The sequence below is a fragment of the Fusarium verticillioides genome, chromosome 2 (assembly GCF_000149555.1).
Source record: "Fusarium verticillioides 7600 chromosome 2, whole genome shotgun sequence".
Lineage (NCBI taxonomy): Eukaryota > Fungi > Ascomycota > Sordariomycetes > Hypocreales > Nectriaceae > Fusarium > Fusarium verticillioides.
Window position 1 is genome coordinate 1,275,230 of NC_031676.1, and position 26,807 is coordinate 1,302,036.

Consider the following 26,807-nt stretch of genomic DNA (forward strand, 5'->3'; position numbering starts at 1 on the left):
GCGGTTGAGATAGTTTGCCGAGCTCTCAAATTCAACTTAGAGCTTGTGCCTGGAATTACAGGCCCAAAGTGGATGAGCTGCCCCAGAGTGTGCGGTTATTCTCCGGATCATATCGTTGATCGGGATCAATCGGATCTACGGAAGCAACGTCACTGACCCAGGGTTATCAGCTTTCTTTGCAGCAGCCTGCAGCCATCTCAGTGGGTAAAGGTAGGGAGGGTAGCAGCGGGCCATCAAAATGGAAGCTTCTACTGCTCTGAAAGCTTGCTATCGCATCTTTCTTTTCTCCAAAAAACCTCACTAATTTGCCTTTCATTCTCTGTTCAATTTTTGAAATGTCTTGGTGGGGTAAATCTAAAGACCCCAAGCCGGAGGAGAAGAAGAACGAAGCAACTCAGATTAAAGACAATATCGTTGAGAAGCTTCCCTCAAAGGACCAGCTACCAGAGAGTGTTCAGAAAGCCGTCAGCAAGACAGGAAGAGACGGAAATGTCTTTGACGACATAACCGATGGCTAGTATGTGTGCCATTGAAAATGTGTAATAACAGCTAATCGAATATAGTGGCCCCGACTCAACCGACACCAATTTTCGATATGCTGCCTATGCCACGCGAATTAGGACAATTCTTTTGTCTGCGCATCGATACGTCGCCTACACCTCGGACATTGGAGAGTCGTTTCGCCCCGTAGCTCACCCGAATCTCGTTCGCGCCGCCTACGGCGTATCTTGGCTGTATCTTATTGGCGATGTCTCGTATGAAGGTTACAAGTCATACTGGCACAATCAGCGTGTGTTGAACCCCAAAGTGCAACTCTCTCCTCGACAAGAGAAGGTTACGGGCCTTCCTGCCACCGAGACACGCCTGATCGAGCCGGGTACGGTGCCACCGCTCGAAGACTATCGCACTGTCATGGTCCAGCGCGCAATCTTCCAGAGTGTCGCCAGTATGGGACTGCCTGCTTTCACTATTCATAGTGTTGTGAGGTATTCTGGTCGCGCCATGAAGAACATGAAGAACCAGGTCATCAGGACTTGGGCTCCAATTGGTCTGGGCCTCGCAGTGGTTCCTTTCCTCCCAGCTATGTTCGACGAGCCTGTCGAGAACGCTGTTGAGTGGGCATTCCACAAAGGATTCGAGACGTTTGGAGGTAAGGCCGCAGTCGGCAATGCGCCTACAACGGGTCGCGAGGATATGCTGGCCAAGAGGCCAAAGGAGAAGGAACTGTAATACAAGGCTTTGAACCGCAAACTTGGCGTTCTGGCAGGTGGAAGGCGCTCAACTCATCTTTTAATGTTCGATCAATGTAGAGGAATATTGTTTGCGACGCAGAGTCGGTCACTGACTTATACCAATACAATTATGCAACAATGAACTCCGTGGTGGGGAGACCCCGCGATCAACCTGATCCCTGGAAGTGGCTGTGCGCCGGGGGAGCTTATAAGTTATTAACAAGCCTGTGATTCTTGCTCGTGATTTATGTGCATGATTCACAAAAGCCCGACGGATCCTTGGCTTGTCTACTTGTTCTTCTCTCTGCAATCGCGCCTCATTCGTTTTGTCTTTTGACGTGTCAAAGCTTGTGGCACACTCGTTCGTAATCTGCCAAGCTTGGTCATACGCGGACCCTTCCAGACGTTTCCTCGCCGCCGCCATTTGGATCTGTCATCTTCATACGAGCACTTGCGACAACACTTCTGCCTACGGGTAACACCGCCTTTTGACATTTTTAAATACGAAACAACTTCACCATGGCGTCATCAAATACACCAGAAGCTCAAGGTACCAGCTACGTCGAGATGCACGACAAAAACGAAGCCGCGCTAATCGGCAAGCACTGCGAATATGACTACTGCAACCAACTCGACTTTCTCCCTTTCTTCTGTCAGTCATGCCGAAAGACGTTTTGTCTCGATCACCGAAGCGAAGGGTCACATAAATGTACAAACCCAGGTGCGTGGGCGGAGCGAAAGCGCCAGAGAGAGCTTGCGCATCCAAGCATTGGGCAAGGAAAGATTCTAAGGGACAAGGTGTCCCAAAAGCCTTGCGCATCCCCCGAATGCAAGACCACAATTGGTACATCTTTGACACCCGGTGTACACTGTCAAACGTGTAACCGAGATTACTGCCTGAAGCATCGTCTAAAGGAGGACCACAATTGCAGTAACTTGGTACCCATCGGGGCTCGGCCTATGCAATTCGATGTTGGTCAGAAGACAAAGACGGCATTCGACAAACTGCGCGCATGGGGTTCAGCAAAGAAAGAGCAGGCTGGCAGAGCTTTGCCCAAACCAAAGCCAAGCTCTGCATCGGCACGTATCGTTGCCGTGAACAACCTGAAGAAGACAGCCAAGGGCGACGACAAGACACCTGTTGAGAAGAGAGTGTACATCTATGTGGAGGCCGAGGCAGAAACAGCAAAAGCCAAGTTTCCCAAGGGGGAGTTCTTCTACAACAAGGATTGGGTTGTAGGCCGAGTTCTGGATGCTGCAGCAAGGAGTCTGCAGGTACAAAACATCAATAACCAAAGCTCAGATGAAAAGGACAAGCTTCGAGTCTTCCACGTTGAAGGAGGCAGAATTTTGGAGTATAACGAAAAGGTTGGAACGGCGTTGCAGAGTGGAAATACTGTGGTTTTGTTGCGTGGCGTTGGACCAGCTACCCCAGACCTGATTGAGGCGTGAGCGTTGTTTTATGGATAAACTACCTATAGAGATGCATGGCCTGGCGTTGGGCAATTTTGATACCAAGAGTACTGATATCAATATTTTTGTTTATTGAGAAAATAGTGTCCTAGCATATTTGTGGTTTCCATTGCTTCATCTGTGTTCCAATAGGAGAATACTGTCTTGCCTATCGTGCCTCAAGCCTACCTATTATCACAGTGATTTGTACATCTACTTCCCAAGACTCCAAGTAAAATAGGTAAAATAACTCAGCAGACTCTAGTTGGTGAGCATAAACTCTTAATTGAATTACTTGATTTTTAACAAATTAATACTTTGTTTGCCATTGCGATTGATTTCAAGCCCATGTTCATGTTGCCACCTCTATAATTGAATCACGTGATCGCGCGTCTGCCTCCCGTGCTCCCATCTTCTATGACGAAGTACCCACCACGCTCCAGTCTAAGCCGTTCATCAAGCTTTAATTCATCCTACTTCGCATAATGCGACAATCTTATTTACGATACCAAGATGCCTCCTTTAGTACCACGCAAACGCTTGCGTGAGTCGCCACCACCTGGAGAAGGCAGATCATCAAAAGCAGTCAAAGAGAAGCCCGATTCATCACGGCGCAAAGCAACACTGTACGATGATTTGGACGCATCTGCGACACCTAATACAAACTCGATTCTCCACGGGTTTGGAGACGATGAAGATGATGAAAGCTCTTTGACATCGTTGTCAGAAGATGAATTCGAGGATGTTGTGCCACCAAATCAACCGAAAGCCAATGAAGCTGACTCTGAGGATGATGATGATATTGAGTTTGAGGATGTCCAAGCACCAGTCGCACCACTACCGGACGCCCCGGTAACATCCGGGGACTTGGAATTGACACTCACAAGGGACACTAGAATCTCGCTCACAAATACATTTGACAGAAAAGGGCCCTCAAAACGAGAGAGGAAAGTCCGGCATGCCACACATTGCGTTCACGTCATGTTACTTTTGTGGCACAATGCTACTCGAAATGCATGGCTTTGCGATCCCGAAGTCCGGGCGACCATGATCTCTCATCTTCCTCCAAGACTCTGGGATGAGGTGGATCGATGGAGGCGCAACAGTGGTCTAGAAAAGAAGCCGACACCTAAGAAGCCAGTGAAGGAAAACGCAAAATTGAAAGGCGAAGGCAAAAAGGCCCAAGATCGAAAGTCGCGCGACTGGGGTGCAGAGGCTGAGAGACTGGAAGAAGGCGCTGTTGATATGAGTCATGGAGACCCCCTATTTCGACTTATGCAAACGTTGTCAGCTTGGTGGAAACAGCGTTTTCGAGTCACAGCGCCAGGGCTGAGGAAATGGGGATATATGTCTCTTGAGCGATTAGACCGTCTTACGAAAGCGCAAAAAGCCGAACCTCATGATCCAGAGCAATTTGGTGAGAAGATCTCAAATCTGGAGGATTTCAGACATCATGCGCGAGTATGCGAGGGGAGCAGAGATGTAGGTGCCCAGTTATTTACAGCTTTGCTTCGCGGACTGGGCCTCGAAGCACGAATGGTTGCAAACTTGCCTTGTCTAGGCTTTGGATGGAATAAACTTGAGGAGGCCGAGCCTGAAAAGAGTGGAAGCGCGGATCAGAGAAACGAGACACCCGAGAAGAAGGCGAAATCGGCGACAAAGAGCGCGGCTACGGCAAACAAGAAGTCAGCGAAGAAAACAAAGGAGCCCACGAGAAATTCAACACGGAAAACCAGACCTAAAACTGAGGTTGAAAGCGACCCAGATGATCTGGAGCTTGAGTACAAGGACACTGATGATGAATCTGTCGTTGAGATGGATGTGACGCCACGGAAGACAACGGCCAAGACACCAACCAAAAAATATGACGCCGACATGGAGTTCCCGCACTATTGGACAGAAGTCCTATCACCGGTCACTAACAGATACTTGCCCATTGATGCTATTGTCAAAAACGTAGTTGGAACAAATCGAGATCTCATCGAATCGTTGGAACCCCGTGGAGCCAAGGCCGACAAAGCACGTCAAATCATGGCATACATTATGGCTCATTCACAAGATGGAACCGGCAAAGATGTTACAGTCAGATATCTGAAACGGAATATGCTTCCTGGCCGTACCAAAGGAGTAAGGATGACACCAGAGAAAGTCCCCGTCTACAATCGTCATGGGAAGGTTAAGAGATATGACCAGTTTGACTGGTTCAAAACCGCAATATCTGGATATCTGAGAGGCAGTAAGGACCACCCTGTAACCGAAGTCGATGAGATGGAAGAAGCTACAGATCTGAAGCCTGCCAAGCCCGAAAAGAAGGAGGTCAAGGAGGGCCAGGAGACATTACAATACTACAAGCAGTCCAAGGAGTTTGTCCTCGAGCGGCACTTAAAGCGTGAAGAGGCACTCAGGCCTGGAGCCAAGGGTGTCAAAGTGTTCAAAAACAAGGGCAAAGGTGGCAAGGTCGAGGAAGAGGATGTGTTCCTTCGCAGCGATGTTCTGAACGTCAAGAGTGCCGAAACCTGGCATAAGCAGGGACGCGCACCACTGGCAGGAGAGCAACCATTGAAGAGGGTACCCTACCGCGCGGCTACGATAAATCGCCGGCGAGAAATCATGGAAGCAGAAGCTGCCACAGGGCAAAAGGTCCTGCAAGGGCTTTACAGCTGGGAGCAAACCGACTGGATCATTCCACCACCGATCAAGGACGGTGTTATCCCCAAGAACGAATACGGGTATGTAGGCGATTGCTTTTTCACACTCGAATCCATTAACCGAACCGCAGGAATATCGATTTGTTTGCTGAACACATGTGCCCCGAGGGTGCTGTGCATGTACCCTTCCGAGGGGCTATGCGTGTTTGTAAAAAGCTACAAATCGACTATGCGGAAGCTGTTGTGGACTTTGAATTTGGTCACCGAATGGCTGTGCCTGTTATCCGGGGAGTTGTGATTGCCGAAGAAAACCACGACATGGTTATGGTAGAGCTCGAGAAGGATGAGGCAGAACGTGCACGAAAAGAAGATGAGAAGCGACGGAAGAAGGCGTTAGCTCAATGGCGCCGTTTCCTCATGGGCATGCGCATTGCAGAACGAATTCGACAAGAATATGGTGAAATTACTGATGAAATATCAGTGTTTGGACATACTAGAGACTCGGTCCAGACAAAGAAGCAACCACAGGTTGAGGATGAAGAGATGGCGGGCGGATTTCTTCCAGAGGGGTATGTAGAAGAAGAGGAGGAGGAGGAAGAGGAACCCCGGGCCCATCACACTTCAAGCTTCTTCCCTGCTGTTGATGAGGACGACGACGGCTATGATGGATTAGTGATGGAGCACGACGGTGCAGATCAGCAAAGTGAAAGAATGCAGATGGAGGTCGACAGCAAGCAAGAACCGGCCCCGGGATCGCAGGTCGAAGCAGGGTCGGAGTCTGGGCCGGAGTCTGGGCCGGTGAACACAAAGTTTGATGCAGGGCCGAAGCATGAAGAGGATGAGGAACCAAAACTGGATCCGCAATCCGAGGCAGAATCTGAGCCGCCACAAACGAGTGCAAGGAAAAGGAGGCGAGGTCCAGCGAAAGTGGTTAAGGAAAAGCCTTCAGCTGGGCGTGCAACGAGACGGTCAACACGGAGCGGACGGAAAGTTGTCTCATATGATGAAGATGCGGTGGAAGAGGAAGATGAGGTCGGAGATTCATATGCTGAATCTGAGGATGATGATTAGGGTTGGCCCCTGAGCGGCTCGGCTCAGTGTAATAATACATGATAGTAATGTGATAGTACGAATAATGATAATACCTATCAGTTGTCAGTTTGCAGAGACGGGAGGTATCCGTTTGCGAAGATTATAAGCTAACGAGATGAGTATTGACTCTTGGGCCGACAAACCACGGATCTGTGCATTGGCGGTTTGAAGGGATATGAATTTTGTGTAACTGGAAACTGATTTGTTTCAACTACCTTAGCTAGGAGAGGACAGACAGTTGAGGGGATCTCATACAAAATCATGTTCATATGCTTTCCTCAGTATTATGCATCTACTCCTAGAGTGTATCGATTATGCGAATAGACCTTCTAGGCTAAAATGATAGGCAGATATTCGACCAGGCATGGAGTTGTTGGGTTGTATATTCAGCTGATGAATGACCAACTGACAACCCCTCACCCTCACTCATCTGGTCTGGCCATCCACATTCATCCACATACATACATGCATTTGAGAGGAAGCCATCTCATTTGATTGATTGACTGACTCTTTGATTCCCTTCCGAGGAAACCTTATACGCCACAAACGCCGTCGTAGCTTTTGCTCTGTTGTACTAAGGCAAGGCAAAGCAAGCTATAATAGGTACAGGCTACCTAACTAGACTAGACGACCACCTAATGCTACCATTCATTCAAATTGCATGTCGCATCGTATCATACCCAAGTGCGACAGCTTATTTATATACCTTACCAACCTTACCCAAGCTGCAAACCAACACATTGCATCCCTCCATCCATCACGAGACCCAAGGTTTCTTCCGTCATCTCTTTTTTTAAACTTGAGTTTCTTCATCCCTTGAATTACTTACTCCATCACCAAGGCTGACTCTTGCTTCTCCTGCATATCTGTGTCGAAATTCGTAATAAACTCCAGTTAAAGAGTGTTGCGGCCTCTATTCTATTCTGTTCTATACATACCTTGGCTTTTGTCGTCGCTCGCTCACTCAGCTCCTATCTCGTCTGACTCTTTTACTCCGCATCTCGTGAGCGTCTACCTACTTTACTTGCTCATGAAGTTATACCAACATTATGAGTTTTGGACCCCATGGTTGATGAATTAATTCTCGAAACATATCACGTCCTCTGGCATATTGCGCCTCCCTCTGGCTCCCCATCCTTCCACTTCGTCTCTCCCCTTACATAGTTTTCTCTTTTGCATTGTCAACTTCCATTTTATTGTTTGCGAACCTCTTCTCTATTGAAGCGAGCGGGGGCTTGAAACGAGGCAGCTTCGAACTGCGATAGTGCGATCACTGAACAATTGATCAATCAATCGCTATTTATTTCTCCATTTTCCGATGGAGTCTTGAACAGAGCACAAAGAAGGGATAGAAAGAGCAGGTCATTCATTCTCTCTCTCTCTTCCCGCCTTTCAACCTTCTCTTTTCTTCTATTCTCTCTGCATCGTCACGTCTTCTATCTATTCTCCAAATCCATCCATCTGCACCCGAGGTCGAATTATTAATCAACCTCAACATTACGATACGGCCTCGATCATTCACCTATAGCGAAACGAGATACGAGCGGTTACTTACGCACATCTTCCACTGTGCTGGGTTATCACCGAAATACTTACAGAATCATCATCTTTGTCGCAGGTAAGAATATCAAGGTTCTCCTATCTCATCCCGCGTTCTTGAACAAAGGAACAAATAAACGACAAGTCAAAACTCTCTTCACGCCGCAAAGTCGCGGGCTGGCTTCTCGTATACCTTGCTTCTCATCCCTCCGTGCCAGAGAAGAATGCCACTTACAGCCATGGACATAAGCTTTCGTGTTTAGCCGTGGCGTCATTATCACCACAGACGCCGCCCTTGTCTCTCACTCACGGCGAACCTTGATTCTCACTTGCTTTGCGTGCGGAAAGTGGAAGAGGTCATCGTCTCGGTGTGAAAGTGAAACTCAAGGGTTGGTGTGAAAGTACGACGCCAACATCTTGGTTACTATCCATACTCACGCGACAGTCGTTGCAAGGGCTGAATCACTGTCGCAATTAACTCCTTCTGTTCCCCACTATCACCACATCTTACATTCATTACATATGCTTTTGCCTACCAGAGAATTTAATTGTGAAGGGCGGCTGCTCAAGCAGTGTCAGCTGGCGGCAACACATCATCCACAAGCCATCGGGATGGAAGTGATACAGATCGATCCACCTCCAGATCATAAACCAAACTCGGAGCTCTTCGATACTATGAATTATTGTCTTTTTCTCATTTCTAACCGTTGTCATCAAGTCTAGGCCTCAACTTTTGAGCATAAACAAGAAGTCAGAGAACTTGACCATCACGAGGATGGAGGATCCCGAAAGTGAGACAGAAGAATCATCTCCGCCTCTACAAGACACTTGCATACAAGAAGTAACTGCTCTATTTCCTGACATCTGCCTTGAGTATGTCAAGACGATTGCTGGGCCCCTCTCATTCGTCCCCCATGATGTGATCAATCATCTCCTCGACCTCCAAGAGTCTGGTCAAGTATATCAAAAGGCACAGCGACCAAAACAGGCCATCGGCAAGAGGAAGCGCACTTCCGAGGGACAAGATGACGAAGACGAAGACGAAGCCGAGAAACTACAGAACAGACTCTCCGAAGCAAAGCGCAAATACAGTAATCTGGAACCACAAGCCATTGCTCCCAAGAGTTCCCAAATGTCCACTATGTAAGTCTATCTCCCCGTCGACCGCAGATATCCCGTTATCAGGTGTGTGGCTTTTGGAGCTTACTACCATCAAGAGCGAGATTAGGGCTGAGGGCTGTCCAGTTAACCTTTACACAGCAAGCAAATGATCGCAGGGGAATTCCCACTGGTGCCAGTCAAGGTCATTCAACAAACCCTCTCTGAAAACGGAAATCGTCTTTTCCCTACATTCAATATCATCAGTACTGCCATGAATGAGGCAAGCGATCATCGCCCGTTGCCTTGGAAATTGAAGAAGACGCCCTCAGTGCCTGTACCGCGATACAAAAAAGAGAGCATCGAGGCGTCCATACAAGCCTGTCCTAACGACTGGGAGAAGGAATTGATGAAGGAACTCGAGGCTGCTCGATTACTGCAGTCTGACGTAGCTGAAAAGCGTCGAGCAGAAGCATTGGCCGAGGAGGCCGAAAGGATGAACTTTGAGGAGGCCGATGCAAGAGGAGAAGTAACTGAGTGCGGTTGCTGCTTTGCCGATACTCCATGGAACAGACTTGTCTATTGTAAAAGCGAGGATCCCCACGCTTTCTGTATCAACTGCGCCCGCCGACACGCAGAGACACAAATTGGCCTTTCAAAGTACGAACTTGAATGCATGTCCATGAATGGGTGTACGGCTGGGTTTTCTCATAGCGAGCGCCAGAAGTTCTTGAATAAGAAACTGGCTGCGGCAATCGATCGAATTGAACAAGAGGCCAATCTGCGCATGGCCAAACTGCCCAACCTCGCCAACTGCCCCTTTTGCCATTATGCAGAAGAGTACCCGCCAGTCGACGTCGACAGGGAATTCCGGTGCCGAAACGACGAGTGCCAAATCACGAGTTGCCGGCTTTGTAAATACGAAACACACATACCGAATACCTGTCAGGAGGCGGCCATCGAGCGAGGTGTCGACCTGCGACGGGAGGTAGAAGAGGCTATGTCGAAAGCACTCATCCGTAAATGCAACAAGTGCAGCACCCCCTTTATCAAAGAAGAAGGCTGTAACAAGATGACTTGCACCCGCAAAGGTTGTGGTAACGTTCAGTGCTACGTCTGTTCCAAGTCTTGTGACTACAATCATTTCAACGACGAGAGTCGAGGTGGCAAGCAAGGCAACTGCCCCCTGTTCGAGAGTTCTGAAGAGCGCCACGAAAACGAAGTCAATGCTGCTGAAAAGGCAGCTAAGCAGAAGCTCTTGGAGGAGAATCCAGAGCTTGCAGCAGCGCCCGAACTCCTGAATTTCCACATGTCTGAAAGGGTTAAGGCCGACGATATGAGGCGGAGAAGTAGGCTCGGACACAGAAATAGGGATAGAGTCAATTTTGTGCCTGTTCCGCCGATGCCGCCAGTTGTAGGGCAAAGACCATTTCTCGATCTTCCGCAGCTGGAGCTGCAACCTCAAGCTCGACCTCAAGCTCAACCTCAACCACGACCTCAAGCTCAACCACAAGCTCAACCACAACCGCAGCCGCACCATCACCATCACCATCGCCATCAGATGCGACCAGAACTGCAGGCACTGGCACACGGCGCAAACCATCTTCGTCAAGAGAATCATCTGCTGAGGGAAGCCCGTGGGCAGGCACATAGAGGAATCCGATATCACCTTAAGAATGCATTTGATCGCCTTGGTAATAGGTTAGCACCACCTGCGCCAGTACCGCAAGCACACCAAATGGCAGGAATACCGATCCAAGCACAACAACCCCAACCCCAACCCCAGGTCGGACTGTTCCCAGTGGCACCAGGAGACCCGGGTCAAGCGATCCCAGGGCTACCGTTGAACCTCCAAGGCGCGGTAAATTTTAATCATTTTTATCCGTTTAGGATGGATCATCTTGACCAAATGGGTAACTGGCGTGGCCCAGGGTAGCGAGCGACCTTAATGAGCGAAAGGCTTTGGTTGAGAGGACAGGTCACAGACAGGTGCCTACGTAGAAACTCGACGACACGTACTCTGTACTCTCTGGCAAGTGGTGCAAGAAGCGTAAAGGCCAGGGAAATGGGAGAAGAGAAAGGTTATGGATCCAGGAGGGCGTTACATGTATTTTGTGGGATAGTCTCGTTTACTTCATGAACTGCGAGACTGGGGTCTTCGTCATGTTATTAGACAGCGTTAATTTCTTTCAACAAGCAATCAGAGTGTATCATAATATTCATATATAGCCAGTGCACTACCTGTTTCTCCCGAATCGCTCATGCCACTTCCCTTTGCCGCCACCAAGTCCTTTCGCAGTACCAGAAGACACATCAGGAACAGTATCTAGCTCTACAGTTTCCTTGATGGTCGAAATAATAGAGATGCCCTGCTCAACGGGTCCATCTGATGATGTGGGCAGAGGCGTAGGTGTGAGGAGCATGAGAGCATTTGAAGTGTTCTTTTGACGAAGAGCATATGTCTTTGTAGGCGTTTTGATAACAGCCGATGAATCAGAGGACTCCATGGTCAATCTGACTAATATCAGTATAGTACTTGTGAGGGGCGCGAGGTGTGAAAGAAAGGTTGACTTACACGGGTGCATCTTCGGATTCTAGAAGAGATAATAGGTCGGGAGGGAGTTCGATGAGGCGATAGCTTGTTGAGGAGGGGTTGTGTTGGACTGTGATACCGCCTGACTGGCTCGACATTGTGATGATGTTTTGTTTCTGGTGGTTGTGGAGGTTGAAAGGGAGAGTGTTTGGTGTAGGAGAGAGAGGAGGGATGTATCATGACGCGCTAAAAGTGAAGTGGGCATTGCATTTGAGTCCACGTGAAGATCTCCCGTTGGAGTTTGGAGCTGAGAGGAATGAGTTACACTGATGGACAGACAAACTTGACAGAAATGATTGATATATCAATAAATAATTGATTTTCCGACGACTCCGAATAATTATGAGTCAGGATATAGCAGATTGCCAGGTACAGACATGGCTTATGCTTATATACCTTGCCTACTGTATTGAAGGATAATCTGTCTGAGCATCTTATCTTAGTTTCCCCTCCATCATGACAGACGAAAGACGGAATTGAGCGCTCTTTGAGAGGATTGCTATGGATTAAAATATATAATTGATCACGAATCTAAATAGGAATACATATTACAAAAGCGCAGATCCATCGCTTCCAGCATAAGATAAAGAAGCTTAAATTGCCTTTGCTGACCTCTTCCCCTCATCATGGTCGATCAATGAGCAAATCTCACCCTCACAAACAGTACGACCATGAGTTGCTCAGACCCAACTTACAAGGAATGCGTACAACTGCCAATCTGTTTCAGTTATTGGATGTCAGATTATAGCCTCAAGGATTTAGCCACCCTTGCTGTGTAGTGAGCGTATAAATATGTCAAGAGTAGCAGCTTTGCTCTTTTGCGCCCTGCTTTTCTCCTCATCTTAAAAATGACCATTACTAATTCGCACAAGCCTGAGAAAGTCGACGTTGTTGTCGTCGGCGCGGGCCTTTCTGGTCTCCGCGCAGCTGTCGATGTCTATGAAGCTGGCCATTCTGTTATTGTTCTCGAAGCCGGCGATAGAGTTGGCGGCAAGACTCTGAGCGTCGATGCCTCTCACTTGGGAGGTAAAGTCGACCTCGGCGCCGCTTGGCTCAATGATACGAACCAAAGCGAGATTTACAAGCTTGCGAAAGAGTTTGAATTTGACCTGATCGAGCAGAGAGCCACTGGGAACAATTTGCATCAGGATGTAAATGGCGGCGTTACCAAGATAAAACATGGTACTGGAATGCCTGTGCCACCAGATGCAGCTGATATTGTTCAGAAACTCCTCGAGAAGCTGAGCAAGTGGGTTGACGAGATTGACCCAGAGAACCCTTCAGCTCATCCCGAAGCCGAGATGCTGGACTCTATGACGTTCAATGAACTCAGCGTAAAGTTTCTGGGTCCTGAACTCGGTCCTGCTGTTGCTGATTCGGCCACGAGTCCTCTCTTGGGTGTTGGGCCAGAGGAAGTCAGCGCCTTGTTCATGGTTGATTACATCCGCAGCGGTACGGGCCTGGATAACATGGCTTCTGACAAGAAGGATGGAGGACAATATTTGCGCAACAGACAAGGTCAGTACCTCAAGTTTACCGTGGATTGAGCCTTTGGCTGACAAGAAACAGGCAACCAGACCTTTTCGGTCCGTCTAGCAGCAAAGCTCCCAGAGGCGGCCGTGAGACTTCGCAGCCCCGTCAAGACAATCAAACAAGGCTCTGACGGTGTCTTGATCGAAACAGCCAACCCAAGGCAGAACTTCCGAGCCGAAAGGGTCATTGTCTCAGTTCCCACGTGTCTATACCCTTCTATCAATTTCGAGCCGCCACTACCAGAGAGTAAAAAGACACTAGGCGAGAGCACAGCACTAGGCTGTACGTGTAAAGCCATCTTTGTCTTTGACAAGCCATGGTGGCGCGATGCTGGTTTCAGCGGCATCATAGAATGCGAGACAGGTCCAATTCACTTCTCACGAGATACATGCTCACCAGAAGATGGACAGTACAGCATCACCTGCTTTGTCGTGGGTGACAGAGGCAGAGACTGGTCCAAGTGGCCATACTCAGAGAAACGAAGAATCGTGCTGGAGCAGTTCAACGGAGTCTTTAGTGGTGTCGGTGTAAAGGCACCCGAACCTGTCAATATCATCTTGCAGGAGTGGATCAAGCAGCCCTGGATCTGGGGTTGCCCGTCACCGGTGATGATGCCGGGAACGTTGACGAGTGATAGTGGAAAGGCCTTGCGTGAGGTGGTTGGGAGACTGCATTTTGTAGGTACTGAGACTTCGTTGGTCTGGAAGGGGTATATGGACGGTGCGGTGAGGAGTGGGATACGGGGAGCCGAAGAGGTTATTCGGGCTTTGAAGGGAGAGTCAGCAGAATAGCCGCCTAACACCTGCACCTGCACCTGCACCTGCACATGTAGTTTAGTCGTTTCTTGTTTCATGAATGAGTATCAGATATGGACATGCTATTGTTCGTCTACTATAATTGATTTATAGTGAACCAATATTCCTTGGCAATTATATAAAGGCTTATCTGTTGTCGGAAATAGCTGAACGCGTCAGACGCGGTCTATGGAGACTCTATATCGGCGGGGCCCTCGCTCTCTATCTGTCTAAGTTTAGCGGTCAATGCCTTGGAATTTAGCAAGGGAGCTCCCGCTGATCCCCGCCCAGGGCATGGTCAGCATTGAATTTGTGTTTGACCGCTGTTGTTGAGATTAGGTTTTTTGTTGTCCAGGCCACCGAGTTTATTTGGGACACAACATGTAAGAACAGTAAAAGACTACTAACTTGGGCACTTGTTAGTCATGCTAGCTGCAGACGTGAATAGTAACAACAATCAATACAACCTGATTCAGTAGCAATGTTTTTGTTGTTCCTTATCACGTGTTGTTGTTGATCAACTGTTGAACGGTTGAATGCTACATCAGAAGTGAATCTGTGTGACGCACGATCGTATCGTATCGTGCCCGCTGTAGGGACCTGACCTGTAAAATTTAGTGGGTTCGGGCCCAGCGCAGTTGGTGTGATAACCTACCTAAGCTAACTTATTTAGTGTGTTTACTTTCGAAACCGATGGGGCCCACTTGTTCGCTAGGTTGTGTTCCCGCTCCCGATTCTGGGCTGGGCCTTTGTTGACTCCCGACTAACTACGGCCAAAGCTCAAACCTCCAAAACCAAACCCTCGTCTTTGTCTCTGCTTAGGTTGTCTTGTCTTGTCTTGCCTTGCCACATTTTCTAATCCTAGCCAATTTTTAATTTTTTCTCTCAACGAACCCCCCCACGAAATCTAGATCGACTTTGCCCGCATGCGCGAATCTCTGTGTCCGTGACGAGGGAGGAGGCGACTCGTTCATTTCCAAAAGGTCTCTCTCGTCTCTGTACTTTAGTTAGGCTTGAGTCTATCTTGGGCTGGGCCATTGGTTCATCGCTTCTCGTCGAATCGCCCTCCATCTGCGGCCCAACTTGGAGACCATCGCCCGTCAAGTCAAGTCAGATCAGGTCAATATCGACGTCAACACACACATCGAGTCCCTTCTTGACCAACGGATTTTAATCCTGACTCCGCGCCATGGTTCGCGTTACCGAGGAGTTGGCGCTGTCGTCTGACAATGTCACTCTATACCACGCCGCAGATCCGTTGCTAGGCCATCTTCCTCTGCTACTCTTCCATGGGCCCTCGACTACCGCAAACTACACCCTCAACAGTTCCCGAGTCCAAGTCCACGTCTTCACCCCCGCCGGCTTCCAGAGCTTCCCTCGAATCACAATCTCGCCCAATTCTCCATTTTACGGTGTCGTCCACCATCTACCCCGCGAGTTTCAGGGCGATGAGGTCTACCGCGCTCTCGCCTTCGCCCTCTTCAAGTACTTCACAGAGCTGCCCGATGGCGTAAAAACATACCTCAAGAACCTATACCCTACGCGAGGTCGACGTCCAGGCAGTGCACCTACTCTGTTCAGCGAGCAACATGCTGCCGAGATTGTTAAGGACATGGTCCAGAGCGACCACACAGCCGACATCATCGAGACATTACAGGATGCTCTGCAGACACAACATATCAGCAATGTCGACCTCGACTTTGTTCTCCCACCGGGCGCTATTGTGCCCCTCCAAGCCGCCGACCTCGAGGACGTGCCCGACGACGAAGACGATATCCTCGATCCAACTTTGCGCCAGTATGGAGGGTACACACCGCTGATAAAACTATTCGGAGAGCCAGTCTTCCTGCCGACTAGTCGCTTACGAAGAGCGCCCTCCAAGCCGACCGCCTTAAATCGGAGCAAGTCGTTTCTGAAAGATCAAAAGGTCGAATTGCGCATGAAGCTGACGGAATTGGTGGAGACTGAGGAGCGGTATGTGGGTAAAGTGAGGGAGCTGGTGAAGCACGTTGCAGCCGATTTTCGAGAGAGCGCTCAAGCGCGAGCTCCTGGTAGTCTGAGCCCTTCCGAGGAAGAGTTGGAGAAGCTCTTCCCCAGTTCTGCAGATGGCATCCTTCAGGTCAACTCTGCCTTTATGGAGGAGATGCGGAGGATCATAGATGATACCGAGGAAGAAGCCTTGAAAGATATGGAAACGCCGACGATGAGTTTCATGGGATCCAAACTGGGCAGAACAAGAGACCCAAGTGGTGCCCTACAGATCGCCAGATTATTTCTGGAGTGGTTTCCAAAGTTCACAGAGTGCTATCAGGATTATATCAAGGCCAGCCAACATTTCCCCTCGTTACTCAACTCTTTTCTCGACCAGCAATCGAGTTTCAAGCAGAGGGTAGCTCAGGCTGGTGAGCAGACGATACGCTCTATTCTTATCGAGCCCGTCCAGAGACTTCCTCGTTATAGCTTACTTATAGATCAGATCGTTGGCTGTATTCCTATGACACATCCCGCCTTACAACCCATGTTGAAGGCGCGAGATATCATTACAAATATCTGCTCGATGGACGATCCCTTACCCGACAAGCCTCACGTCGCCAATAGACTTCGAAATATGGTTGAAGCCTGGCCTTTGAATCTTGAACCACAAGGACGTCTTATTGCGGCCGCCGATTTCACTGAGTTGGCACCGCCTTTCCAGCCATTGCTCAACCAGTCGGATAGATCTGGAATCTTCCTACTCTTTTCAGATTGTGTGGTTATCATCAAGAAGATGAGCGGGAACATGACAGGGCGAGAGCTTCTGCGTGAGATCGAGAAACCCTCAGCAGCCGGTCTACTTATTTCTATGACCAACGCAGCAGGAGGTCCAGCGGCATACGAGTTCGTGTTTACAGGGTGGCATGACATGGCTGATGTGCGATTTACTGAGGCAGTAGATGGCACATTATTCTGGATGACTTCGACGTCAGAAATGAGAGGAGCTCATCCAGGCGAGCATCGCATTAGCAAGGCCGTGACATCACGATGTTTCCTCTTACAAGAGATGTACGAGGCCAGAGCTTCCAAGTGGGGAGAGGATGTGGTCAAAGCGAGAGTCGAAGCTCGATTCTCGGAGAAAGAGCGAGAAGACCCAACCTGGACTCTACGATCAGCGCGAATGCCAGATAGCAATCTGGGACTTCACGCCGCTATCTTCCAGGAGGGCGCCGACCAGCTCATCGAGGGCCGCAAGGAGCCTGCCCCGATTCGAGTGGTTGTCGATCATGACAGGGGCACCAAAGGAGCGCCTGTAGGCCACTACGGTGTCGAGATTGTCGTAAACGTGACCACGAACGATATGAAGAAGGTATCGATGCTCACAGTTGGGCTGAATGGGAGGCAGTTCCAGGACGAGGTTGCTCTGGAAGACTTCCTCCCCACGATGTCGAGACGAGGTGAGAAGCAGCACTATAATCCCTAGAGCCCTACGCTGACCAGCAACAGTTATTCAACTATTAAGCACACAACATAGTATCTCAAATATGCAGTTGACGGCACCACTCGTTTCATATTACTCCAAGACACTACATGGACTCTTACTCAACACAAGAGCAGAAAAGACCAAATCGTTCTTGGCTTCATCTCCTGTCAAGCTTCTCTCTAGTTTCTGGGGAGGCAGCTCAGTTCACATCTCTGATACAGCAAGTCTAGGCTCAAAACACAAGCAGGTGCCTTCAATACACCGTAACAACAGCCAAGCATCTGTCGTAAGCTCAATAAGGGGAGGCAAGGACAGTGTTACTCAAGAGGAAACAAGGACCGAAAACCCATTAGTACGCCTAGAGCAGACGTTTACTGGATATGTTGCGGCTCTCCAGTCTCGCAAGGGTCTTATTATTGGTCGGACATTGCTCCAACGCACTGTGGTTGATGAGCTGTCTGTGAACGAACTATATAACAGACTGATTGAGAGCCCGTTTGACGTCGATGCCGCCGCCGATCTAGGCACCGAGGTCATATTTGTGGCTTTCGAAAAGTTCCTTCGCATTGCTTGGACTGATCAAATCGGCCCTGTCATGTCAATGCATTCCCTAGATACGCTCCAGGCGCGGGTGAATAAGAGAGTGCCCGGAGACTTTGCGGACTTTGTCAACTTTTTGTTTGGAGACATTGCACCACAGAATCGTCGCGCTTTCACTGCCCTCATCAAGCTTTTGGCCAATCTGCTGGACGGGTGCGGCAACGATGGTGACAGGGGAGCGTTAACACTTGCTTTTGCAGAGCTGCTCGTCTACGACGGAACAGCTCCTAATTATATCAATCTTCTTGATCGTTTGGTGGAGGACTGCGATCGAATTTTCGAAGAACCTGGTTTAAATCACAGTTTCAATCTCGATAACTCGACATACGAGTCGATCAACTCGGCGATCCGTGGCAAGGGGTACACACCCTCACTGGCCTCAAACACTTCATCGCTGCGGCGCAAATTTGGGTTCGACAATCTGCTACGGCAAAATAGCAGAGACGAGAGACCTTCAGTATGGCGACAACTCAGTAAGCACAGAAATCCCGCCACAGGCGAGGTAAACAGCTTATCTAAAGCATCGTTAGGCCGCTCGAGGTCTATCGACGACAACACACTGCCCAAAAAGCTGTCGAGACGCCCAGGTTCCAAGGATCGTCCGCCCATAGCAGGGGCATTTGACGAAATGCAGAGACCTGGCAGCTCTCATAGATTATTGGAGACAATCGGTGAGCCGGAGACAGAGAAGCCACTCCCACGATCACCCAGGAAGAAGCGGCGTAGTTCATTGTCAGACCTCAAGAGTCTCATGGCAGCTACTACACTCGATGACGACGCTGAATTACCGCAACCGCTCCAAGACGCAAGGGAAACATCAGAAAAGGTCAACGCGAGCCCCAAGGCGACATCTCCGTCTAGAATACCTGTTAGTCCCGGTGTAGCGACGTTGAGAGGTTCCAAGCAGAAGGAGAACGTTCCAGATCCGTTCCAGCAAATTACGTCGCCGAATACTTTGGCGCCCAGTCCCATGGAACTTTCAGAAGAGCCAACACGACGCACGTCACCAGCCAAAGGTCACAGGCACTCAAGGACCCTGTCATCAACTAATATCCCGACACTGCGCCCCTACCGCTCAGCGCCTCCAGGCTCTGAATCACCGCCCCGTCCAAGCTCAAGTCCAACCAGGCGAGGAACGCAGAGACTCCGCTTACAGTCACCACAAAAGCTTCGAGAGCGGCTCAACAATGAGAAGCAGGCTGTCGACGAGGTGGACGCTTCTCTCAGATCTGAGCTATCCAAAATCGGTGAGGAAATGGCACGTGTCAACAATACACGACCTCCGGGCTCCCAGTCTGTCGATATGAGACGAGTCAGTGCTGCTGTTCGGGAGTTGGAAGACCGCATTCCGACTGCTATTCAGGAACTACAAGACAAGCAAAATGCGATCCAGCGCGACATGGAAACCACGGTCAAGGCAGCCGAGGCCAAGGTGCGAGCGATTGACCAGCTATACAAGGAGGCAGTGGCAGAGAACGAGTTACTATATGAGAAGTTCAACGGAGAGCTTGGCAAGATAGTCAAGGCTCTCAAAGGCAAAGGCAAGGACGAAAAGGAAGAGCTCATGATGAGACTCCGCGACCAAAGCGACGAGACAGCACGGATGAAGAAGGAGAACGCGCGACTGAAGCGCGAGATGGTGAGTCTCCGCGCGGCGCTGAAGGGGACGACGGAGTAGGCGCTGCTGTCCTCTGGGAGGCTGGCAGGGAGGCTGTTTGGGCGTTTGAAAATGATTTTGATGGTAATGAGTCAAGGTATTTGTCATGTTTCCACGGCCGGGCTGTACATAACGCGGCGGGTTCTGGGCTTTGTCGGAATAGGGGGGAGGATCAGGGTCGCATGGCACGGGCTGGTACAGGTCTGGAAATGGGTGACCGGGACAATCAATAACGGATTGATGTCATGTTTATACAATATGAATTAGAGGTTGTGAAGAGTCATGATGACGATAATCTATCTGTTCAAAAGCTGGGTATCATGCATGTGAATTTTATGAGGTTGTGGGTTCGCTTTGTTCGATCCAGCAGTTAAAGAATAAAGGACCGGCTTGGACAGACCGAATCGCTATTGTACTTTGGCCGCCAAGAGAGGAGCCCTGCTTTAATGAGGTGTCGTTTGGTGGTTGAAGATTTGGCTGAGATGGTATCCAATGTTGAGGATGCTAGATCGGTCAGTCGATGTCGATCTTATTACTGATAGATATACTTACACCTATAGGTGCATTTGCATCATCACGTAACTCAACGGCAACAGTAAAAGTGCTCCCGTGAGGTAAATCAGGCATCATCTCAGCCTTCTGTGCTATTCTCGTCAGGGCACCTCTCAGCGCCTCATTAACATCGGCCCAATTCACCACACCATCATCGTCACCCTCTACCAACGCAGGATTGTAGGTCGCCTCTTCTCTATCACCCCACCCAGCAGGAAACAGATCAACATCAAAGACCCATCTCTCCAGCACATCAAAGGTCTTGGCAGCATGCATCGCAATGGCTATACGGCGTACTGTGCCTTTGCGTAGCTGTGCTGCTACTGAAGCTACAGCGTCGTTTATCCATGTGCAGAGGCCGGGATGACGAGATTGATGGACGGGGAGATTCAGGGCTCGAGCCGTTAGAAAGGTAGTTTTGGGGTAGAGAGCGCGATGGTAGAGGAGGGTGTGGAGGGTTAGTGTTAGGAAGGTTGTGAACGATGAGAGGAGATGGGATGCTTGAGAGGCGGGGATCAAAGGGCCCGTTTCCATTTTGAGGTAGGTTGAGGGTCATAGAGAAGAGAAGTGGTGATGGTAGAGATTCGTGGTTTGGAAGAGGGTACTTGGTGGGACGCGTTGAGTGGAACGCGATATCACGTGAGTGTCGTCATGAGGATGGTCTCCCTAAGGTATTGAAAGCTAAGTGAGGTAACTACAACATGTTGAGGTCACTCAATATTACATGTTTCAAGCTTCAGATTGTTAAGCTCTAATGCCTAATTAATGCCTTATCTAGGCAACCAATTCTACACCAATAGTGTTCCTGGCTTTTGGCTTTTGAATCAATGACACTGCCCCGCGATACCCAAAAGAACAGGATCCACATATAGGGCTGAAGAGGCAACTATTTCATGACGCCGCTTCCCAAACTTCCTCGACGTTAACTCTCCATCTTCTCCACTATCTGGTATCTATCTTTAGCGACCTACCTACTATAACTACTCGCTACCTACATCCAACAAAACTCCATTCTTCGACACATCATCCAAAGAACATCAGAATCATCGCCCTTCATCATGTCAGAACCTCTCAGTGTTGCCGCCATTCTAAATGGCATGGCAGATGCGCTACCAACGCATCCCCCAAGTGACGATTCATCTGACCTCGCTTCATCGTACGAAGTTATCGCTCTCCTCATCCACTCATATCTCGCTGCTCTAGGCTTCAAGCTTCTTGGCTTTGATGAAGACAAGAATATACGTAAGTTTACCATCCATCAACATCATTACTTAGCTCACATGAAACAGCCGAATGCGAATCACTCGCTCCTCGTCTACCACCACAATGGAACTCAGGCTTCGGATCTTACAGTTTTGTCTATAAGCACAAGCAGTCGGCCATGACCTTTAGCATCCGTATTGACCGCATGGGTAAAAAGGTCGAGGTTCGAGGAGTAGCCGTTGGAGATGACAACATCCGTCGTTTCGAGAGGTCGATCAGCGACGTTGTGGATTCTAAGAAACTCCCTCTTCGCATCGCTATCAAGGACGGCCAGGAAGATCGAAGTGATCTTCCCGAGAAGCTCCGCGGTGTCTTTACCTCTGAGCAAGCTATTGCCGGTACGTACTTTCGCTTCCCTTTGATAGGTAACACAAACTAATCCATCTGGTCAGATATCTTACATGACCTCAAGGTCAACATCGTTCAGAAGCTCATCCCAAAACTCCAAAGCGAAGGCTATGTCGAGACGGCTGAAGCCGAGGCTAATGCACGCTCCGAGCGTCGTGCTCAAGAAGCTCAGAACCCAGACCGTCCGTTCCGTGGCGATCCTGTACCACACCCACACCCGCTCCAACCCCCAGCGAATCCACTTCCTGAGATGGCTCGTCCACGACCTGCACCAGTGGGCGACTTTCCTCCTCCCGGCTTTGAGGATGAATACGAGATGAACCGGCCTCCACGAGGCGGACTTCAAATGCCAGGAAGGTCGCCCTACAACATTGGTCACGATGACTTGAATCCTCCTGGTCTCGGTCCGCACGATCCTCTTCGTGGCTCGTTCATTGGCGGAGGACTACCTCGTCCTGGTGGTGGCTCAGGGATGCATCCTACTTTCGATGATCCTTTATTCGGTGGGCAACGAGGTGACAGTCCCTCTGGTTTCGATCCTCAAGCACCTCCAGGAGCCCGATGGGATCCCACTGGCCCCGTTGGCAATCCGAGATTCCCTGGTCCTGGCAGCGGAAGGGGAAACAATCCCTTTGGTGGAGGTTACGGTGGCGGATTTGGAGGAGGAGGCTTTGGCGGAGATATCATCTAGACAGGAGAGAAGCAATACTGTTGACTGCATACGCTTGCTTCGGCAGAATGATTACTGATCAATTTCCTTCTACTCAACTACTTCATATTTCAACTTTTCCATCGTGATGTATTTCATCCGTCATTAATTCATACCTTGATATGGTGTGCCAAAATTGTACTTGAGCAAAAGTATCCTTAACATATGCCATGTTACCTATGTACCTAGCTGACGCTCAGTTGCCTAAGCTTATACTAAGTACTAATCAATACTAAGCTTATGCTAAGTTGTCTAATTTATATCAAGTCGCATAAGCTTAGGTATACTAAATTGTCTAAGCTTCTATCAGGCTTCCTAAACTTATGTTAAGTGGTCCAAGTCTTTTCTTCACTTATGATCAATGTCCAAGGTTTCTTTTCTTTTCTTTGTCCATTTTTCTCTAATTCTATCTGCAATTCATGTCGGGTCATTAATACGATACCTAGGCTTTCTGATATACACTAACCCTGCTTCAGTGGCCCATTCTCCTCCTTTATGCGTCTATTCAGATTTTCAATAGCCGCGATTGTTTCCTGCAGTCGGAGAGCACTCTTCCTCTCGAACTTTCGAGAGGAGCGCTCCTTCTTCTTCAACATCGAAGACTCGTCGTAAGCATCTGCAATTCCAGTCTATTGTCCTGCTGAGCTAGCGGCGACCTCATTGAGCTTCGACTTCTCTTCTTCTGTAAGCATGTTGTACCACTCCTGGAAATTAGCAATGTTCTCGCGGCCACATCGGATGAAAAAGTCGGTCAGATACGCTTGAGTCTCATCATCTCGCTGCCGCTGGCCCCCTGACTCCATGAACGACATCAGGTCAGCTTTCGTGGTGCCTAGGCTGAGGTCAAGAGTATCGTCTTCATCCTCCCAGCCCTCCTCGTCGTTCTCGTCGTCAAAGCTAGCAGAGGCCACAGCAGCAGAGGCGGCATTCGCAGCAGCCCGTTGCCCGGATGCTGACAGGAGCTCCTCGATGAGGACCTTGATGATCTTGAGGGAAGCAGGAACGATCGTGTATTGGTCTGGGTCTGATTGTTGGTTGGTTTTATTAGCTTGCTGGCTTTCAGCGTATGGGGCGTAGATTGAGTCTAGGGTGGAGGTGGTAGTTGAAAAGTCGTGGATGGTTGGATACATACTCTGCTTTGCGCGTGAGCGTGTCTTAATAAGCCCATCATCGTTGTTGACGATCAGGTCGCCCTTGACTTGTGTTTGGGCCAGTCGAGGATCATTTAGAGAGTAGAGCTTCGAAAGAGCAATGACGCTAGTAATTCAGTTAGCAGATGGAATCGTCCGATCCAGTTGGACTTCATACTTTTGTCGGATTTCATCGTATCCAGCAAAGTTGACAGAGTTTTCTAACCACTTGGCCATGACAACCTGCAGACCACTTTCGCCGTTGATCTGCACCTGGCTGAGGAACTCAACGACATCTTGAGCGCCAGAGAGGGTAAGTCGGGCGAAGACAAGAATAAGAGACTGGATAAAAGCTGCAGCTTGAGCAGTAGCAAGTCGGTTAGCAACAGCTTGCAGAAGCTGAGGTAAGAAAGGACCAAGGCGCTCCTGGCCAGCCTTCTCGACGAGCTCGGCAGCCAAACCGCCAACCTCGGAGGCTGAGTTGTCCTCGATAGAAGGGCCCAGGAGTCGGTCGATGATGTGCAAGCAGACCTCCAGGCCAGAACGACCATTGGCATCTTGCCAAGCAAGAACTTGCTGATGATCATGCTGAAGCATCCACTTCACAACTTCAGATCCAGGTCGGAGGACCTCTCCCTCGGTAGACTCCATAAGGAGGCGGTTTAGCTTAGGGAAAGTAGCCGCGACAAAACCTGCAGGGAGAGGCTCAGGTCCGTGCTCGGCCAAGACGGCCAGCAGCTCGGTGGCAACCTAGTTATTGTCAGTGAAGCACGGAAACTGGTTCATAGAGACTTACAGTGACCAGAGGGTTATCCTCAGTGAGGTTGGCGACGTCAAAAGCGCCGGTAAGCGTAGGCAGAAGCTTTGCACAGAGAGCAGTGTAAGATTCAGGGTCAGAGAGATCATCAACGATTTCTTCAAATGCCTCGGAAATCAGCATAGTGACTTGGAAGTTGCTTGCGCCTAGCTTAGCTAGCATGAAAAGCAGATCAACCGACTTAACATCGTTAGACAGAGCGATGCGTTTGTCGAGAGTAATGGCAGCGCGGAGGGATTCAGCAAGCGTAACGAGAAGTTCGTCTGCATCTTCCATATCGCTAGGGTCCTTGTTGTTCATGTAGTTTTGAATGGCGTTGATAATAGGAACCTGCCTGTCGGCCGACACCTGGCCAGCGTTAATCAACCCCTCGACAGCCTTGACACAGGCGACCTGCACAACCTCAGACTCCTCTTGAGTGATAGAAGTGATAATGCGGTCCAACAGCTCAACTGGGGTCTGGAAAGAACGGCAAAGCATACCGGCGACGAGATAACCTCTGGCGCGGAGAAGAGGCTCTCCGCGCCGGTTAACGGCGTAGTCAACCAGGGAAAGATAGGCGTGGGCCACTGCTTCGGGGATTTCCTTGTGCATGTCTTGGAAGTCACTGACCAGCATGACAAAAAGGTAGAGCGCTGCCTCTTGGCTTCGCCAGTCGGAAACCTCGCCGCCAAATAGGGATTGTGTTTGACCAAACAGACCGTCGATCGCCTTCTGGTTAAACCACTCACCCATCTTGATTAGCAGGTCCCCTGCAGCAGTTCGTGCGGTATAGTTGGCAGTCACGGAGGTCTCCTCAGCAAGATACAGGGAGCAGTCGATATCCCACAAGTCCTCTTCTTCCCGAGTCACTCGCGAATAACCAATAAGCATGTTCATAATCTCCTTCATCCAGGGAACTTCTGAAGCTGAGGCATGAGCATTGAGGTGACCGTCCAGCTCGGCTTGCACAGGAGGGGCTCTAAAACATTGATTAAGAAAGTCCAATTCCTCGAGAATGAGAAAGTCCAAGGTATAGGGAAGGTTGTCCGAGTCCTCAAGGCGTCCTTGAGCATCGGCTTTGATATAGAGCTGCTCGTGCGGTCCTTGCAGAGTAGAGAGCTCTTTCCAGACTGCACTGAAGAAGATGGTACTTTGGGGAAGGAGCAGGTTAGGGAAGACGCGTCGAATTCGGAGGAGTGTCTTTACAACCTGAAGTTTGAGGGCGATAATATGGCTCCAAGAGTCAGGCTGAGATCCGCTCTCTAGGTTAGCCTCTGGAAGAGGGCTCTGTAGAACGGTAATGAAGAAGGGGTTCCATTGTTGAAGAAGACTGTCCGCAAAAGCGCGAACCTCCTTAGCGTGGTCCTCCTTGATCATATTGAGGAGATCGAAGCATCCTCGAAAGATGGAAATAGCAAGCGCTCGGTGCATGGGCTTTCGGTTTTCATTGAGGGCGACTTCAGCAAGGGCCTTGGCAATATCTTGGGCCATTGAAAAGAACTGGTCCTCGCTCAAACTCTCTTCAATTATGTCGTTCAGTAATCGCAGGGCACCGTGAAGCTGTGAATCGGTGCCGGCCGGGACGACAGAGATAACTGTGGGGAGGAGGTTTGGCCATTGCTCCGGGAAGTCGTGCACAGCGATTTTGCCAACAACGTAACTGGCTGAGATCTTGACTTTCCGATCGTCCTCCGGGCTCAACACAAGGTCGAGCAAAACCTGCTTGAGCTGGCCTCTCGCCTCGTCAGAGATAGGAATGATAGGTCCATCATCAGGCTCGTCGTTGCTCCAGTTGTTCTCGATGAAAAGTCGCAGGTTGCTCAACGCGGCCTGACGGATGTTGGTATCAATCGAGGTGTGGGCGGCGATATTGGCGAGAGACAGGGGAAAGGCGGGATTCGTTCGGGCGCGCTTCAACTCGAGTTCGGCCTGTACTCTAGGACCCTGTTCAGGCAGCTGAGTGCTGGAAAGAAGCTGTACCAACTGGTCCTCCATGATTGTATATCAAGGACTTTGGTAAATACTACCTAAAGAGGTTTGGATGAAATGGGTAAAGAAAAAAAAAGCTGAGGTTGGCGAGGAGAAAAGAAGCGGAATTGACGACGATGGTGGGGGAGAAACAAAGTGTGGGTCTAGAGCTTGAGGCAGGAAGAGACAAGGGGAGGGCAGAAAGAGCCCAGCTCATGCTTCTCGGAAGGAAGCACCTATTATCAAATTGATAGGCATCGGTTTACTTCAAGCATTCTCGGCGCCATCTTCTTTCTATACCTAAACTACCTAAGGTACTTAAGTGTATATCTAACAGATTACC

The 26,807-nt window shown here is 49.5% G+C and overlaps 10 protein-coding genes across 18 annotated transcripts; 7 read left to right on the forward strand and 3 right to left on the reverse strand.

Annotated features, from left to right (window-relative positions):
* Positions 1-335: 335 nt before the first annotated feature.
* Positions 336-1,230, forward strand: FVEG_06237 (hypothetical protein; the record flags this gene model as incomplete). Its single annotated transcript, XM_018894547.1, has 2 exons — positions 336-517; positions 564-1,230. 2 exons carry the CDS (start codon positions 336-338, stop codon positions 1,228-1,230), a joined length of 849 nt encoding a protein of 282 aa, XP_018751639.1.
* Positions 1,231-1,525: 295 nt separating this feature from the next.
* On the forward strand, positions 1,526-2,786 carry FVEG_06238 (hypothetical protein). Its single transcript, XM_018894548.1, has one exon. It carries the CDS (start codon positions 1,752-1,754, stop codon positions 2,682-2,684), a length of 933 nt encoding a protein of 310 aa, XP_018751640.1. The 5' UTR covers positions 1,526-1,751; the 3' UTR covers positions 2,685-2,786.
* Positions 2,787-3,140: 354 nt separating this feature from the next.
* Positions 3,141-6,507, forward strand: FVEG_06239 (xeroderma pigmentosum group C-complementing protein). Its single transcript, XM_018894549.1, has 2 exons — positions 3,141-5,413; positions 5,464-6,507. Exons 1-2 carry the CDS (start codon positions 3,198-3,200, stop codon positions 6,401-6,403), a joined length of 3,156 nt encoding a protein of 1,051 aa, XP_018751641.1. The 5' UTR covers positions 3,141-3,197; the 3' UTR covers positions 6,404-6,507.
* Positions 6,508-6,973: 466 nt separating this feature from the next.
* FVEG_06240 (hypothetical protein) lies at positions 6,974-11,399 on the forward strand. 6 transcript variants are annotated; one of them, XM_018894552.1, is made up of 3 exons: positions 6,974-8,042; positions 8,687-9,106; positions 9,224-11,399. In XM_018894552.1, the coding sequence occupies exons 2-3, from the start codon at positions 8,739-8,741 to the stop codon at positions 10,995-10,997; spliced, it is 2,142 nt and encodes a 713-aa protein (XP_018751644.1). In that variant the 5' UTR covers positions 6,974-8,042; positions 8,687-8,738; the 3' UTR covers positions 10,998-11,399. The 6 variants fall into 6 exon arrangements, with proteins under 6 accessions (XP_018751644.1, XP_018751643.1, XP_018751647.1 ...); XM_018894551.1 differs by having other exon boundaries at positions 8,214-9,106; positions 9,224-11,369; XM_018894555.1 differs by having other exon boundaries at positions 7,058-8,042; positions 8,682-9,106; positions 9,181-11,369.
* Positions 11,195-11,915, reverse strand: FVEG_06241 (hypothetical protein). The gene is made up of 2 exons (XM_018894556.1): positions 11,637-11,915; positions 11,195-11,575 (listed from the first exon to the last, which is right to left on the reverse strand). The coding sequence occupies exons 1-2, from the start codon at positions 11,750-11,752 to the stop codon at positions 11,299-11,301; spliced, it is 393 nt and encodes a 130-aa protein (XP_018751648.1). The 5' UTR covers positions 11,753-11,915; the 3' UTR covers positions 11,195-11,298.
* A 587-nt stretch (positions 11,916-12,502) lies between these two features.
* On the forward strand, positions 12,503-14,010 carry FVEG_06242 (hypothetical protein; the record flags this gene model as incomplete). Of its 2 annotated transcripts, XM_018894558.1 has the most annotated exons (3): positions 12,503-13,172; positions 13,224-13,541; positions 13,603-14,010. In XM_018894558.1, the coding sequence occupies 3 exons, from the start codon at positions 12,503-12,505 to the stop codon at positions 13,716-13,718; spliced, it is 1,104 nt and encodes a 367-aa protein (XP_018751650.1). In that variant the 3' UTR covers positions 13,719-14,010. The 2 variants fall into 2 exon arrangements, with proteins under 2 accessions (XP_018751650.1, XP_018751649.1); XM_018894557.1 differs by having other exon boundaries at positions 13,224-14,010.
* A 724-nt stretch (positions 14,011-14,734) lies between these two features.
* Positions 14,735-20,101, forward strand: FVEG_15823 (hypothetical protein). 2 transcript variants are annotated; one of them, XM_018905042.1, is made up of 3 exons: positions 14,735-17,412; positions 17,462-18,511; positions 18,569-20,101. In XM_018905042.1, the coding sequence occupies exons 1-3, from the start codon at positions 15,171-15,173 to the stop codon at positions 19,714-19,716; spliced, it is 4,440 nt and encodes a 1,479-aa protein (XP_018751652.1). In that variant the 5' UTR covers positions 14,735-15,170; the 3' UTR covers positions 19,717-20,101. The 2 variants fall into 2 exon arrangements, with proteins under 2 accessions (XP_018751652.1, XP_018751651.1); XM_018905041.1 differs by having other exon boundaries at positions 17,462-20,101.
* On the reverse strand, positions 19,791-20,820 carry FVEG_06245 (mitotic spindle assembly checkpoint protein MAD2). The gene is made up of 2 exons (XM_018894559.1): positions 20,248-20,820; positions 19,791-20,199 (listed from the first exon to the last, which is right to left on the reverse strand). Exons 1-2 carry the CDS (start codon positions 20,779-20,781, stop codon positions 20,029-20,031), a joined length of 705 nt encoding a protein of 234 aa, XP_018751653.1. The 5' UTR covers positions 20,782-20,820; the 3' UTR covers positions 19,791-20,028.
* A 361-nt stretch (positions 20,821-21,181) lies between these two features.
* Positions 21,182-22,757, forward strand: FVEG_06246 (hypothetical protein). Its single transcript, XM_018894560.1, has 3 exons — positions 21,182-21,489; positions 21,537-21,848; positions 21,903-22,757. Exons 1-3 carry the CDS (start codon positions 21,306-21,308, stop codon positions 22,547-22,549), a joined length of 1,143 nt encoding a protein of 380 aa, XP_018751654.1. The 5' UTR covers positions 21,182-21,305; the 3' UTR covers positions 22,550-22,757.
* Positions 22,758-22,814: 57 nt separating this feature from the next.
* Positions 22,815-26,647, reverse strand: FVEG_06247 (hypothetical protein). 2 transcript variants are annotated; one of them, XM_018894562.1, is made up of 4 exons: positions 24,494-26,647; positions 23,876-24,447; positions 23,700-23,824; positions 22,815-23,591 (listed from the first exon to the last, which is right to left on the reverse strand). In XM_018894562.1, exons 1-4 carry the CDS (start codon positions 26,489-26,491, stop codon positions 23,197-23,199), a joined length of 3,090 nt encoding a protein of 1,029 aa, XP_018751656.1. In that variant the 5' UTR covers positions 26,492-26,647; the 3' UTR covers positions 22,815-23,196. The 2 variants fall into 2 exon arrangements, with proteins under 2 accessions (XP_018751656.1, XP_018751655.1); XM_018894561.1 differs by having other exon boundaries at positions 22,874-23,824; positions 24,494-26,565.
* Between the last annotated feature and the right edge of the window lie 160 nt (positions 26,648-26,807).

Excerpts from the sequence above, each read along its gene's own strand:
- FVEG_06240 (XM_018894552.1), top strand. The coding sequence starts at position 8,739 with ATGGAGGATCCCGAAAGTGAGACAGAAGAATCATCTCCGCCTCTACAA. Across the intron at positions 9,107-9,223 it reads AGTTCCCAAATGTCCACTAT|CAAGCAAATGATCGCAGGGG; the intron begins GTAAGTCTATCT and ends ACCTTTACACAG.
- FVEG_06239 (XM_018894549.1), top strand. The coding sequence starts at position 3,198 with ATGCCTCCTTTAGTACCACGCAAACGCTTGCGTGAGTCGCCACCACCT. Across the intron at positions 5,414-5,463 it reads ATCCCCAAGAACGAATACGG|GAATATCGATTTGTTTGCTG; the intron begins GTATGTAGGCGA and ends ACCGAACCGCAG.
- FVEG_06247 (XM_018894561.1), bottom strand. The coding sequence starts at position 26,491 with ATGGAGGACCAGTTGGTACAGCTTCTTTCCAGCACTCAGCTGCCTGAA. Across the intron at positions 24,448-24,493 it reads AGGATAACCCTCTGGTCACT|GTTGCCACCGAGCTGCTGGC; the intron begins GTAAGTCTCTAT and ends GACAATAACTAG. Across the intron at positions 23,825-23,875 it reads TACGATGAAATCCGACAAAA|CGTCATTGCTCTTTCGAAGC; the intron begins GTATGAAGTCCA and ends CTGAATTACTAG.
- FVEG_06238 (XM_018894548.1), top strand. The coding sequence starts at position 1,752 with ATGGCGTCATCAAATACACCAGAAGCTCAAGGTACCAGCTACGTCGAG.
- FVEG_06246 (XM_018894560.1), top strand. The coding sequence starts at position 21,306 with ATGTCAGAACCTCTCAGTGTTGCCGCCATTCTAAATGGCATGGCAGAT. Across the intron at positions 21,490-21,536 it reads TGATGAAGACAAGAATATAC|CCGAATGCGAATCACTCGCT; the intron begins GTAAGTTTACCA and ends CACATGAAACAG. Across the intron at positions 21,849-21,902 it reads CTCTGAGCAAGCTATTGCCG|ATATCTTACATGACCTCAAG; the intron begins GTACGTACTTTC and ends CCATCTGGTCAG.
- FVEG_15823 (XM_018905041.1), top strand. The coding sequence starts at position 15,171 with ATGGTTCGCGTTACCGAGGAGTTGGCGCTGTCGTCTGACAATGTCACT. Across the intron at positions 17,413-17,461 it reads CCCCACGATGTCGAGACGAG|TTATTCAACTATTAAGCACA; the intron begins GTGAGAAGCAGC and ends GACCAGCAACAG.
- FVEG_06241 (XM_018894556.1), bottom strand. The coding sequence starts at position 11,752 with ATGTCGAGCCAGTCAGGCGGTATCACAGTCCAACACAACCCCTCCTCA. Across the intron at positions 11,576-11,636 it reads GAATCCGAAGATGCACCCGT|ATTGACCATGGAGTCCTCTG; the intron begins GTAAGTCAACCT and ends GATATTAGTCAG.
- FVEG_06245 (XM_018894559.1), bottom strand. The coding sequence starts at position 20,781 with ATGGAAACGGGCCCTTTGATCCCCGCCTCTCAAGCATCCCATCTCCTC. Across the intron at positions 20,200-20,247 it reads ATGCAAATGCACCTATAGGT|CATCCTCAACATTGGATACC; the intron begins GTAAGTATATCT and ends TGACCGATCTAG.